Source organism: Leiobunum rupestre, chromosome 2, assembly GCF_980474605.1.
Source record: "Leiobunum rupestre chromosome 2, qqLeiRupe1.1.hap1, whole genome shotgun sequence".
NCBI lineage: Eukaryota > Metazoa > Arthropoda > Arachnida > Opiliones > Sclerosomatidae > Leiobunum > Leiobunum rupestre.
The window spans coordinates 79,702,619-79,716,072 of NC_143385.1; the positions used below are offsets into that span (position 1 = coordinate 79,702,619).

A 13,454-nucleotide genomic window follows, 5' to 3' on the forward strand; every position below is an offset into this window, starting at 1 on the left:
TTAAATTGCTAAATCCATGTAATTCATTCAAAAACATCTTATTTTACTCTTTGATTATGAAGGATTTAAAAGTCATGGTGAAATTAGTATTTAGTAAAATTGTATAAAAGAGACACGATACTTCTTAATAAGACTTCGGCTTGAAAAGGAGCCACGGCTCGAAAGCTCACCGTAATTGTAAATATTACAAATAAACCTTTTTAATTGGTCATGAAGTATCGTGTCTCTTTTATACGATTTTACTAAATCTTATTTTACTACCTACCGTATTTTTCTTTCGTTATAATTATTTACGCATGAGCAGAAAATGAGAGATTAAAATATTCTTAAATAAATAGTTTTTTTGAGCTAATATCAACTAACGATAAATTTTACACTGTAATTAATTTTTTACGCTATTATTTGTTGGGGGACACATAGCCACCATGGCCACCACTCTGGTTACATTAGTTATATAGACACCAGCTGAGTTTCCAAATCAGATAGTGTTTTAAAGCGCTATCGAGTTGGTCAAGGAATCAAATTTATGGCAACTATATAGAAATTATTCAAAAAGTAGAAATACTTTTTTCGAAGATGGTGTCGGCTCTAGTCTCGTCCAAGTTCTCCTGAACAATTTGCCCGAGAACAAAATTCACATTCTGAAATAAAATAAACCAAAAGGAAATGATCTTCTTTTGCAAATTATAATAGATGGTTGACCAAAACCCGGGAAAGCAGTGCCGGATTTCCCTTTGTGCTATCTGTGCCGCGGCAAAGGGCCTCCGCTATCTCATATAATTTAGGACTTCCAAATGTCTCCTAGCGCGTCTCCAGTTGTCAAAATCCGGCACTGGGGATACACAATTTAACAAGGAACCCTCAACCCTACTTCGGTCAGAGCTATAGGTCTCTTTTTATTTCTGCTGTGTAAATTAGAATTATATAATATATCTTTTACGAAAGACGTTATCTAGAAATGAAAAAATTAAATGTTTACCTATACATGTAGTACCTTCTCGGATTTTCCAGGAAAATTGCTGAAGCATACAATTTTAAGTATATTTACTTTCAAACCATATTATTGTGTATTTATTATTATTCCCTTACAAGGCTAGATTCTACCGAAACGTATTTTGTACAATAAGAGAGAGCCTGAGAAGTTATTGGACGCGTTTTGAGCGAATAACACAATAATACAGAGATTATTTATTCTCGAAAGAGATAATTTGTACTTCTACAGTTTAGAGGTCGGCGAAACGAATAAATTAACCGTCAAAATTTCGATTAACCATAAAAAGTTTGGTTAACTGTTTTTATGAACATTTTATACGAATAAACAACGATTAAACATGCAAAAATAATCGGGTTTTTCGTATATTTTTGGATATTTTGCGGTAATGAATAAAAATAAATAATTGGATAATTTATTATTCAAATGCCGATCTCTACTTCTACTGAACGAAATTATTTATTTAGGAACTTACAATCTCAAAGTTGGGAGCGAATATTTCACAGTAAAATTTCTACATGTACCAGAGAAAGACTGGCGAGATTTTGAAATAAGAAATATTGTATCATAAGTAACGTAATAAAAAAGTATAATTAGCAAATATTATCAAAAATAGATTTTCAGAGCTATTGCGAAATCAAAATTTTGTTCCCAGCAACAAACCCCTTATTTTTTAAACATACCCAAAGCGAAATATAACACAAAGGACAATAATAATCAGCTTAGTTCGAGTGAATGTCAGTGTCGAAAAAATATTCGGTCTGAAAATAAGCATTATACAATAGGAAATGTCATACTTATTCTGAATACGTTACTTATGCATGCATAGAAATATTTTTCGAGCCATTTCCAATCAGGATTATTAACGAGTATTTTAAGGAAAAAAAGGTCCAATTTGAACGTCAATACTTACTTCACTCCTTTCAAAATCAGCATTCACGTTGACATATCTCAAATATATTGACAAATTCTCGTCATTAGGACCAATGCCTCTTATAAGTGATGATGTGTCCTAATTGGAAAGTAAACAGTTGGTCCAACAGTAAAATTATTTTGTCATAGAATTTATGTCCCAAAGACACCCTCGATTATGCTTGAGCGCGTAACCCCTACATATTTAATATCAAGAACCCATATAAATAATTGGGAACTGGGAAAATATTAAATAATAATTAGAATAATCAGATAGACTAATAACCAAGGCACCACCATAGGCCCAAGTCATCTTGGGACTTTTAATTTAAACAGGTGGCCGGGTTAATGCGTAGGAGGGTGGTGGACAGCCCTTCAAGCCACGCGAGCCAACAGTTCCCTACGCTTACTATTACACCGCGAAGTCAAACTTCTCAAAGTCAGGGAATTGACTGGTACCATCTAGTGCCTACATTTCTATACAGTCGAGGAAAATTAAATCTATAAATTTTAGTTAATTATTGTTATTTAATGTAATTATCATTATTTTAAAATTAAAAGTTATTACACTTAAGTCAGAAAATTTAATTTAAATAAATTATCTTCCCATTTGGAATTTTCAATCAGAGTGAGGAAAACATCTCACTTTAGCATTGTCCCGATGCCGCAACAGAGCGGATGTTTAGGGCGTTTCCATTTTGAGAAGTATATCATCGTGGCAGCTAGGAGCAACAAAAACAAGGAGAACGCAGCCAGCCTTTAAACACGCTAACGAAGGGTACGAGCGTCACGAGCCTTTACGCTGAACGTTTTACGGGCGGGGGGGGGAAGACAATTTCCGAATTTTCCCCTTCCGACGGCAGCAGGCGCTAAAGCGTCTAGCCAATGAAAAATGTACACAAGAAAATCCACGACTTTTGACGGGTTGCGTTCTCCTTGTGTGGTGTGTTGTTTGTTGCTCCTAGGTGGCAGCAGGGGACAATGCTATCGCACCTAGTTCTGAGTTACTTCTACGGGTTCTTGATATTTATATTCGTGAGAAATAAAATTCTTATCAAAGTATATACGCCTCCACAGATCTGTTAGTAACTGTTGAAAATAAGAGCTCTAGCTCCAAATGAAATACATCGGGTCACAATAATTTAATGCTTATTAAAGTGATCTAATACTGATTTTATAAAATTATCACTCCCATTATAAAAAAAGACGATTCCAAAGAAAACCGAACGAACTCCGAAAATGTGTCAGCTTAACCGGTGAAGAAAGTTACTCGTTAAGTCTTTCAAAAACAAGAGACCTTGGAATTATGCTCTCTGGTCATATGTTGGGAGACACTCACAGTCGTGTTGCAGCCGCTCGTGGGATGAGGGCACTGTATATGCTACGTAAATCTCTTTCACACTTTATTGTCAAGTCCTTTAAAATTCTTTACAGTTCGTATATACGCCCTCATCTTGACTACTGCTCCAGTATTTGGTCCCCTCACCTTGCGCGTGATATTGACAATATAGAGAGGGTTCAGAGGCGAGCCACGGGTTTGAGAACCTTATCTTACCCAACTCGCCTCAAGCGTTTGGGGCTTCTGTCACTCGAGGACAGAAGACTGCGTACTGATTTGATTGAAGCATTTAAAATTATTTATGGTCATTATGTCATCTCAACTGAAACGTTTTTCGATGTTAAATGGTCAGGGCGTAAAGCTCCTACACTCTTTAAAAAGAGATGTGGTAGCCTCTCTCGAAGATTTTTTTTTACACAAAGGGTAGTTAACCAGTGGAATGACCTACCATCGATAGTAAAGGTCAACTCGTCTGTTCATGCGTTTAAGTCGCGTCTTGACAATATTCGTGGCTGGTACTAACAGTTCAGTATTTTTCTTTAGTATTTGGCTTTTAATTTGATTTATTTTATTTTTATTTTCATTTTTTTATTTTCTTTTGCTTTTTTATTTCTTGTTTTTGGGTTTCCAGATATTTGGATTTACTAACGTATACATCCTTGTGTATGTATTCGGGACTGAATAAGTGCATAGCACTTTCTCTCCTGATAAATAAAATTATTATTATATTATGATTACTTAATTTACTAGTACAATCTCTGTTGATAAACAACAGAAAGGTGTGTATATTATCACATTTTACATTTATTTATTTTGTTCTATAATAATTTACAATTTAAATTCGACAATACGTCTCGGTCTAAAATCGGTGCAAGTGTGAAATTTAGTATTACTATTTAGTCTCCGTACGTATAGGTTTTGAAAATCTCAACCAATGAGGTTCCTGAATAGTTTTTAGATAAAATGGGGCTTGCCGCATCATTAGGGAACTAAAGCCGAATGCACACGTAAAGCTGGCAAGCCAATTTGAGCGCGCGCTCACGCATCATTTCAAAAACCAAGTTCGTGTAGTATTTTTTAATAATTTCGCGTCGCGTTGTGTCTCATGTGTGCAGCCGGCTTAAATCAGCCTTTGGTTTATTCCACTCACGCCACGAGGCATCGCGTGTAATAAATAAAATAAATCATCGCGTGGTGTCTCGTGCGGCTAACGCCGGATGCACACATAAAGCTCATCAGCGAATTTTTGAGCGCGCATGCGTCGCTTCAAAAACCAAGTTCGTGCACGAGCAAGTGAAGCGTGTGCGAAACTAGGAATTTTTCTAACTACGCGTCGCGTCGCTCGCTTCGCGACTGATGTGTGCAGCCGGCTTTATACAAACGCGAAGGAAAATTCGGTCCCCTATTGTTGTGCGTCGCCCCCCCCCCCTTTTAACAAAAAATATTTCAAAAACTTCATTGTATGGAATACACTAGGTTGGACACCCCTACTGATAACGCCATCGGATTCTACTGAGTCATAGAGGTACTACACTAGAGGCGCCACTTGCTTTAAGTAACTTAGAAATTATCAAAAATAATTATATTACTTTATACAGTTCCAATTTCGATTAATTTAAATGCGTAGGCGGTTCAATAAAATCGTACTTGACGGTCATGCTCCCATTTCGAGCATGCTGTTAAAATTTTGAAGAGATCGTAAGTTCGGCGGTATAAAGAGAAACAAAACACAAATCAGTTGTATGTCCAGTCGTGGTAGCACAAACTCTATATTTGACGCTAACAATGACATTATTAAACATGAGCCGAAAAATAATTTCCGTAACTTAATAAACGAGCGACATTTAAATTGGTGCATTTAGGCTTCAAAGTCTAAGCTACAGAGGTTGAATTTCGACTAATCTCGTTAATTAGTGAAGTGGAAGAGACGTAAAAGTGAAATTGTATAAGACCAGGCTCATTGTCACGGGTAACGCCCCCTAAGAGCCCCTTTCGAAAACTCATTTGTGGACGATTCTACTTTCATATTGGTGGTAAGAGCCTGCCGCAAGTTGCTTAATAAATATAATTTTAACTTACGGAAAATATAGTGGATGTTCCAGAAGTATTGATTTGAGAACTATTTTCTGGATAGTTTAGCTCTCGTTTGGCGAAACCTCTGTCTGTAATAAAAGTACAATTCCTTTTGGACTTACAAATATCTATTACTGAAACGACCGAACTAGTCTTTCCAGTCGACTAGCTAAAAATGGGGTGTACCTCCAACAGAAACTATTTTGTTATTTTTGGGTAGATAACGCATAAATTATTAAGACGTCTAAGTTTACCGATTTTCAACGATTATAATGGCCATATTTATCATAATGACGCCATATTTAATACTTATCTACATTGAAGTATAGCGATACAAATTCGTTTCCGTGTTTAGCAAAATATAGTTATGTGAGCTCACAAATCCAAGATGTCTACCAAAAACATTCGTTTTAAGATTTTTATTATCCTCAGGCGTTCAACCACCCTTTAAAGCTGCTCCCATTTTTAGGGAAAGTCGAAAAGTAGTAACCAAAATCCCATTGTATACTGGCCATTTTATGAAAACAACTATACAGAGCAATCTGACTTTTATATGACATCCTCGCTATATACATGTATATAGCGAGGATGAAGTCTATCCAACTTTATCTAGGAAATTCTGACAAATTCAGATGGAATTCCTGCCACAATATTTTTAGGTGAGATCATATAGGATCACTGGTTTTCGGAAACAGAAATCTGTATGCCTGAGCGACGTGGGGTTCAACACGAGTTTTTCAAACAATTCTGTGGCTATGTAAGCGGAAATTCTAAAAATATTTAGTGGGCTTTCTACACTCTCCGAAAAAAGCGTTCAAAGCGTGTGAAAATTTGAATATGTGTGTTCGGAATACAAATCTAATCCCTGGCGACGCCACTGTGCACACGTGGACGCTGAGAGACAGATAGATAACTACAGTGGCGTAGCTAAGGTATTCGCCCCCCCCCCGAGAATCAATTTTGGGGCCCCTATAATCAGTGGCGTTTATAAGAGGCGAGTGGAGACCCCCTTCATTGTGCATTCTTCGACGTATACTAATACTTAGAGTTTTTAAATTAAGGTGCCCCTTGAATCCCCCTCCCCCGCATTGCGGCATCTGCGGGGGCCCTATTTAAGCCTTTGGATACCTAAGAATCTTTTATTAAGTCTTGCCAGTCGTACTATATAATTATGGTTCATTTTCATAACTCGACGTTGTTTAAACCCCGGCAGTTTCTCGAGCTGCTTTTGCAGCACCGTGGCAACGGATCCTTTTGACATTCCAAGTGTATGCATATATAATTTCCTTCTTTTATTTAGAAATTCAGAAATCCAAACACGAATTAAATTATTCCAGGTGCATTGTTACTGACAACAAATATTTATGAAAATTCAACCAGGCCATTCATGTGTGGCATTCTTGAATAATTTCGACAAAATAACGGCCTTGGCTTTAATAAAAGATAGATGAAGCCAGCCTTCCATTGAAACGTATTATAAAAGGGTTTTTAATTACCAAAAGTGTTTACTAAATAACTGTTACATCGAAATTTTCGTGCGGAATTCCGTGTGAAATGTTTGGGGAAATCTTACCGGAAAATAAAAAAGGACAGCCAACTTTTTGTTTGGCTATAGCCAGTGGCGTAGCTAAAGGGCAAGGGGCCCCGGTGCAAAAAACAAATGGCCCCCCTAACCAATATGTTTCCAAAAAAAAATAGATAAAGAAAAATCTTTTATTTTTCCATTAAAATATTTTGAATAAAAACTCACAATCTTTTGCGCGCTTTAATTTTTTTTAAATTTTCAATAACTTCGTTCAAATTTAATTTTGTTGCAGCCTTGTTCTCGATTGCTATTAATGGTAAATGGCAAAGCCGATTTTGTCCCAGACTATTCCGCAAATAACTTTTAATTATTTTTAGTTTGCTGAAAGATCTTTCAGCTGTTGCAGAAGTTACAGGTATAGTGTGAGATAATAACATTGCAGAAAACACTTCTGTAACGTCACATTCAAGAATTCCTTATAATTGTTGAACTGTCCACGGTTCGGTTAATTCAGGTAGAAGCAAATGGTAAACATTGAGAAATTGAAGCGAAAAAATTTGCTCCTATTATATCAGAATATTTTAACTGAAATTGATAAAATTTTTGTAATAAAACTGCTTCGTCGATATCTACTAAAACGTTTGGCGTTAGAAAATCAAACGTGTCACAGATTTCTCTCATAGCAGTAAAACGCCGCTCTACTTGAGATATCAAAATGTCTAACACATTATTGAAAATGGTCACTTTAAAAATATCTTCCCTTTTTTCGAATCGGTGGTCAGAAGCTAATTCGTCAAAATGTTTTTTAACTTTTCTCGGCCGTTTTACTTGAAATTGGTGTTCAATATCATATTTTGCTGCAGTTTCAGTTAGCGGCGTGACGAAGCGTCGAAGTATTCACGTTACATAAATACGTGCATTTCCCGAATTTTTCCACAGTATAGCCTAGGCTTAGGGGCCCCCCTGCGCTATGGGGCCCCGGTGCACCGTACCGCCCAGCCCTATGATAGCTACGCCACTGGCTATAGCGAAATTGGTGGTGGGTGACGTAGAAAAAAACAGTGAAAGTACGTAGAAATATCTTATGGAAGGCTTAAAGCCGATATTGGCCGATACCGATAACAGTCAGAACATTTTTCTATGAAAACTAAAAAATTAAATTTGTATCCCTGAGTTTTTATTTCAAGTAAATGATTTAATACTAGAGCGAGTTGCATTAATCGACAATAAAACACGTGTATTTTCTTTATAAAAGTATCTAATCGAGGATGATAAAGTCTTGAAACACGAATTTTTGCGGTTCCTTCTTGAATTATGACGACACAGAACCATTTTAAAAAAAAACGAACATTTATACTTCATACTTCAATGTAGGATGATGCTAAATATCGCGTCATTTGGATAAATATTTCTTTAATATCCATATCCGAAAATTTTCCGAATAAAAATTTATTTGTTACAATAGTATAATAGTCGTGAATAATATCCAGAAATAAACAGTTAATCGAATTTTTATGATTAATTGAAATTTTGGCGGTTAATTTATCCGTTTCCTCGAGCTCTAAATATGGCCATCATAATAGCTGAAAACATACGAGAAATCCACCAAAACACATTTGTCTAAAGTTAATAACTAATTAACTAACTACACCATTTTACCCAAAACTCACAAAATAGTTTTAGTTGCAGATAGTTCGGGTTCAAACCCTAGAACCAATGTATACTATAGACCCACACGAAAAGCTCATAAAAATGCTGTAATTACGTCTGCTTATCAGACGCGTTTTGATTTATCGCTTGCTTAGTAAACGAAAATCTAGCAGTTTATAAACTTTTCACGTTTGCCAGCTATGTAATTCACTAGCCGTTTTAAAGTTCTTGAAGTTTGAAAAGTTTCGGAGCTCGGCTTCAAATCTTTGATTTTAGGGCGAAGTCGGTGTAAAATATAATGACGACGCATTTTAAATAAACTAGGACTAAATCTCAGTATTTATGGCCGTACGTAAGAATCATAATCTTTATCTGGTACAATTGTTATTCAAACAACCTTTATGAATTACACTCCCATTGAATTAGAATTAAAACTCAATTTGAGCTGTTAAATTGTGTCTAGATGAAATTTGAAACTCAAAACCAAAACTAGGACTAAGCATATTTTATCGAGGTTTAATTATTCAATTAAATCATTAATTTAATTATAATTAAATAAGTATAAATAAAAATTATACTTGCATATATTATTTTCTGCATCGAGCTATTCACAAATGACGTAATGCGGTAAAGGGGTCAATCAAATGTTACGTCAGATATTATAGTTTTATAATTATATTTTAAATTTAAGGTGCTATTATATTTGACGGGTTTGGAATAGTTGTAACGTAATTTGGGGTGCCGGTCTTTCAATTTGTTACTCTTAGTTGCGAGCCGTAGAGGCATATCGAAAAAAAATCGATTTTTGCGTCACATACTTTGTGAATCGTTCCCAAGAATTTAAGCCGTTTAACAGCTACCTCACGTGGTAGTTATTTTAATTAATAAATATTATTTAAAATTTTCATAATTAATTTTTTTTAATATTTACTGATTAATATTAATTATTTATTATTTATCGATAAGTATTATTCTTTTAATATTTATCGATTAATATTAATTCTTAAATATTTATCTATTATTATTATTCATTTAAAATTTATCAATAAATATTAATTGTTAAATATTTATATATTAATATTATTTATTTATCGATTAATATGAAATATTTATTTTAATCGGTTAATATTAATTATTTTTATATATTACAAAGAATTATTTAATATATATATCGATTAATATGAAATATTTATTTTAATCGGTTAATATTAATTATTTTTATATATTACAAAGAATTATTTAATATATATCGATTAATATTATTTATTTAATATTAATCGATAAATATTATTTATTTAATATTGATCAAATAATTAATTATAATGAAAAAATATTATTTATTTAATATTGATCAAAAAATTAATTATAATGAAAAAATATTATTTATTTAATATTGATCAAATAATTAATTATAATGAATAAATATTATTTATTTATTATTGATCAAAAAATTAATTATAATGAATAAATATTATTTATTTAATATTGATCAAATAATTAATTATAATGAATAAATATTATTTATTTAATATTGATCAAATAATTAATTATAATTAATAAATATTATTTATTTAATATTGATCAAATAATTAATTATAATTAATAAATATTATTTATTTAATATTGATCAAATAATTAATTATAATTAATAAATATTATTTATTTAATATTGATCAAATAATTAATTATAATTAATAAATATCATTTATTTAATATTGATCAAATAATTAATTATAATTAATAAATATTATTTATTTAATATTGATCAAATAATTAATTATAATTAATAAATATTATTTATTTAATATTGATCAAATAATTAATTATAATGAATAAATATTAAATAATGAATTATAATGAATTAATATTAAATAATTCATATTATTTATCGATTAATATTAAATAATTAATGTTATTTATCGATTAATATTAAGCATTTATTAATTACCAATTAATATGAATTATTTTAAATCTATCGATTAATATGAATTATTTTTTATTTATCGATTAATATTAATTATTTGATATTTATCGATTAATATGAATTATTTTATATTTATCGATTAATATGAATTATTTTAAATTTATCGATTAACGTAAAATATTTAATATTTAACGATTCTTATTATTTTTAAACATGTATTGATTAATATTAATCTTATTATAGGCCTCTGATATTATTTATTTATTATTTATCGCTTAACATTAATTATTTAAAATTTCTCGATTAATATCAAATAATTAATTATAATGAATAAATATTAAATAATTAATATTATTTATCGATTAATATTAAATAATTAATAATATTTATCGATTAATATTAAATAATTAATAATATTTATCGATTAATATTAAGCATTCTTTAAATACCAATCAATATGAATTATTTTATATTTATCGATTAATGTAAATTATTTAATATTTAACGATTCATATTATTTATTAAACATTTATCGATTAATATTAATCTTATTATTGGCTTCTGATATTATTTATTTAATATTTATCGATTAATAAATTCTTTTAATATTTATCAATTAATATTATTTATTTAATATTTATCGAATAATATTAATTATTAAATATGTATCTATTAATATTATTTATTTAATATTAATCGATTAATATGGATTATTAATTTTAATCAGTAAACATTAATCTTTTATTATTTACATATTAATATGAATTATTTATTAGATATCGTTTAATATTACATATTTATTCGATATCGTTTAATATTAATTATTTATTATTTAACGATTAATATTAAGTATGTATTACTTACCAAATAATATTAAGTATGTATTATTTACCAAATAATATTAATTATTTTATATTTATCGATTAATATTAATTATTTTATATTTATCGATTAATATTATTTATGTAATATTTTTCGATGAATATTAAGTATTTATTAATTACCAATTAATATTAATTATTTTATACCTGTCGATTAAAATGAATTATTTTATACCTGTCGATTAAAATGAATTATTTTATACCTGTCGATTAAAATGAATTATTTCATACCTGTCGATTAAAATGAATTTTTTTATACCTGTCGGTTAACATGAATTATTTACTATCTATCAATTAATATAAATTATTTTATAATTAACTATTAATATTATTTATATAATATTTATAGATTAATATTATTTATTTAATATGTATCGATTAATATTATTAATTTGATATTTATCGATTAATATTATTTATTTTATATTTAAAAATTTGGGGTTATAGGGAAAATTTACTTATGTGAAACTTCTATGTAATTATAAGTATTTTTATCAGCACATACCATTAGCATACTTTAAATGGTACATTCATTTATCAAAATGGGTTGGTTAATACACCAAAAAGGGGTGGGGTTTACGCCTTTTAAATATTCAAAAATGGTTGTTGATATACCTTTAGGGTCTAAATTTCGAGGGGCTAACCACTCTCTGAAAATCTGTACACCGATTACCAATGAGTACAGCCTTTGGTAGTGCTAAATCTGTACTCATTTACGTAATCATTTTAGTGCAGTCAAAGGTACAGGCTTGTACACCGATTACGGGGAGTGGTTAGCCCCTCGCTAAATTTGGTCTTTTAGCATTCCCAAAACGGTTTGTTTGGTAACATTAGCATAATCGCTACGGTTTTTTATTATTCCATTTGGGATTTGATTTCATCCCAGTATTTTATCGGAAACTGTTTATTAATACACTAATAAGGGAATGAGTTTACGCTATTAGAATGACCTAAGAAGTTCGTTGATACACCATTGGTGGTTTGAATTTATACCTTTAACCATAGACCCGTTCTTCGTCTATGCTTTAACATACGCAAGCCGGTTTACTAATACACTATTAAGAGGGTGAGTTTCTGCTATTAGAATACGAAAAACATTTTAATTATACACCGTTAATGGCTTGAATTTATACCTTTAACATACTCAAAACGGTTTAAAGCACGGTTTGGATTTACACCGTTCAGCCACGGCCAACTTTGATCTCGCGTCAGCCAACTACAGTTTTAAATTAATAAGTGGAAATACAAACTGGCAGTGTAATGAACTTGAAAATTCAAGTACCAATTATAATTCATGAATACTGAAAGTTTTAAGAAGAAAATGGTTTAATATCTACGCTGCAAATTATTTTCCAACATTGGCCTCATTTCTTAAGCGACGCCGGTCTTTTCTAGAAATTTTCTGCCGGCTTACGAGAGTCAGACGTAATAGAAATGTACAAGTGTAGTGCAAGAGGAAGTAATCAAGGACGCACATACCGTAGATGTAGTCGAAGAGACGTTTCAAAAGGAACGCCACGATCAGTGATAATATAATTGCGGAAATATTCAATATGGTATCCATTAGCGGTCACCATTCATACACAGGAAAGTAAAAATTTGAAATATTTGGAAAGCTTCCGTCTGAGATGAAAACCAACAGTAACTTTCGACATCCGCTTAGTTTCGATAGTTTTTTATCTTCGCTTTGGTGTCGTTGCCTTCGAGGTTGATTGAGTAATGGTATTACGCTGATAAGGAAACTCGCGTTTGGAGTCGAAATACCTGAAACACGCGTAATTGTTTTGGACGCGTCATTGCATTTCAAATAATAATAATATGTAGGCTCTAAGGATTATTCTTTTACAAATTTCACGCCTATATTTTTGGCAGTTTATTTCGTTTAAAGCTTTATATCCTGCTGGATTTCAAATAAATACGGTTTGAATGTACTATTTTAGTATAGAGAGGCATCTCTTTCGAAAGAACACGTAATATTATTTTTGGCGCGAGAGCGTCTACAGGTCCCCGCTGGCAGAGGCCGCCACCAGCACTGCCAGACTTCTCGAGCGCGTTTTGAAGACGCAAAAACTAAACGGCTTATTTCATTGATATTTAGGCATTTTTGACGACGAAAAAATTAAATGCGTTATTCTTTCAATATTTTGAGTAGTTTATGG

The 13,454-nt window shown here is 31.3% G+C and overlaps 1 protein-coding gene across 1 annotated transcript; it reads right to left on the reverse strand.

Annotated features, from left to right (window-relative positions):
• Positions 1-516: 516 nt before the first annotated feature.
• LOC149959170 (uncharacterized) lies at positions 517-12,910 on the reverse strand. The gene is made up of 4 exons (XM_090165153.1): positions 12,775-12,910; positions 5,322-5,404; positions 1,905-2,003; positions 517-641 (listed from the first exon to the last, which is right to left on the reverse strand). The coding sequence occupies exons 1-4, from the start codon at positions 12,857-12,859 to the stop codon at positions 549-551; spliced, it is 360 nt and encodes a 119-aa protein (XP_090021279.1). The 5' UTR covers positions 12,860-12,910; the 3' UTR covers positions 517-548.
• Positions 12,911-13,454: the final 544 nt, after the last annotated feature.

Excerpts from the sequence above, each read along its gene's own strand:
- LOC149959170 (XM_090165153.1), bottom strand. The coding sequence starts at position 12,859 with ATGGATACCATATTGAATATTTCCGCAATTATATTATCACTGATCGTG. Across the intron at positions 5,405-12,774 it reads TCTCTTCGACTACATCTACG|ACAGAGGTTTCGCCAAACGA; the intron begins GTATGTGCGTCC and ends CTTTTATTACAG. Across the intron at positions 642-1,904 it reads CTGATTTTGAAAGGAGTGAA|AATGTGAATTTTGTTCTCGG; the intron begins GTAAGTATTGAC and ends ATTTTATTTCAG.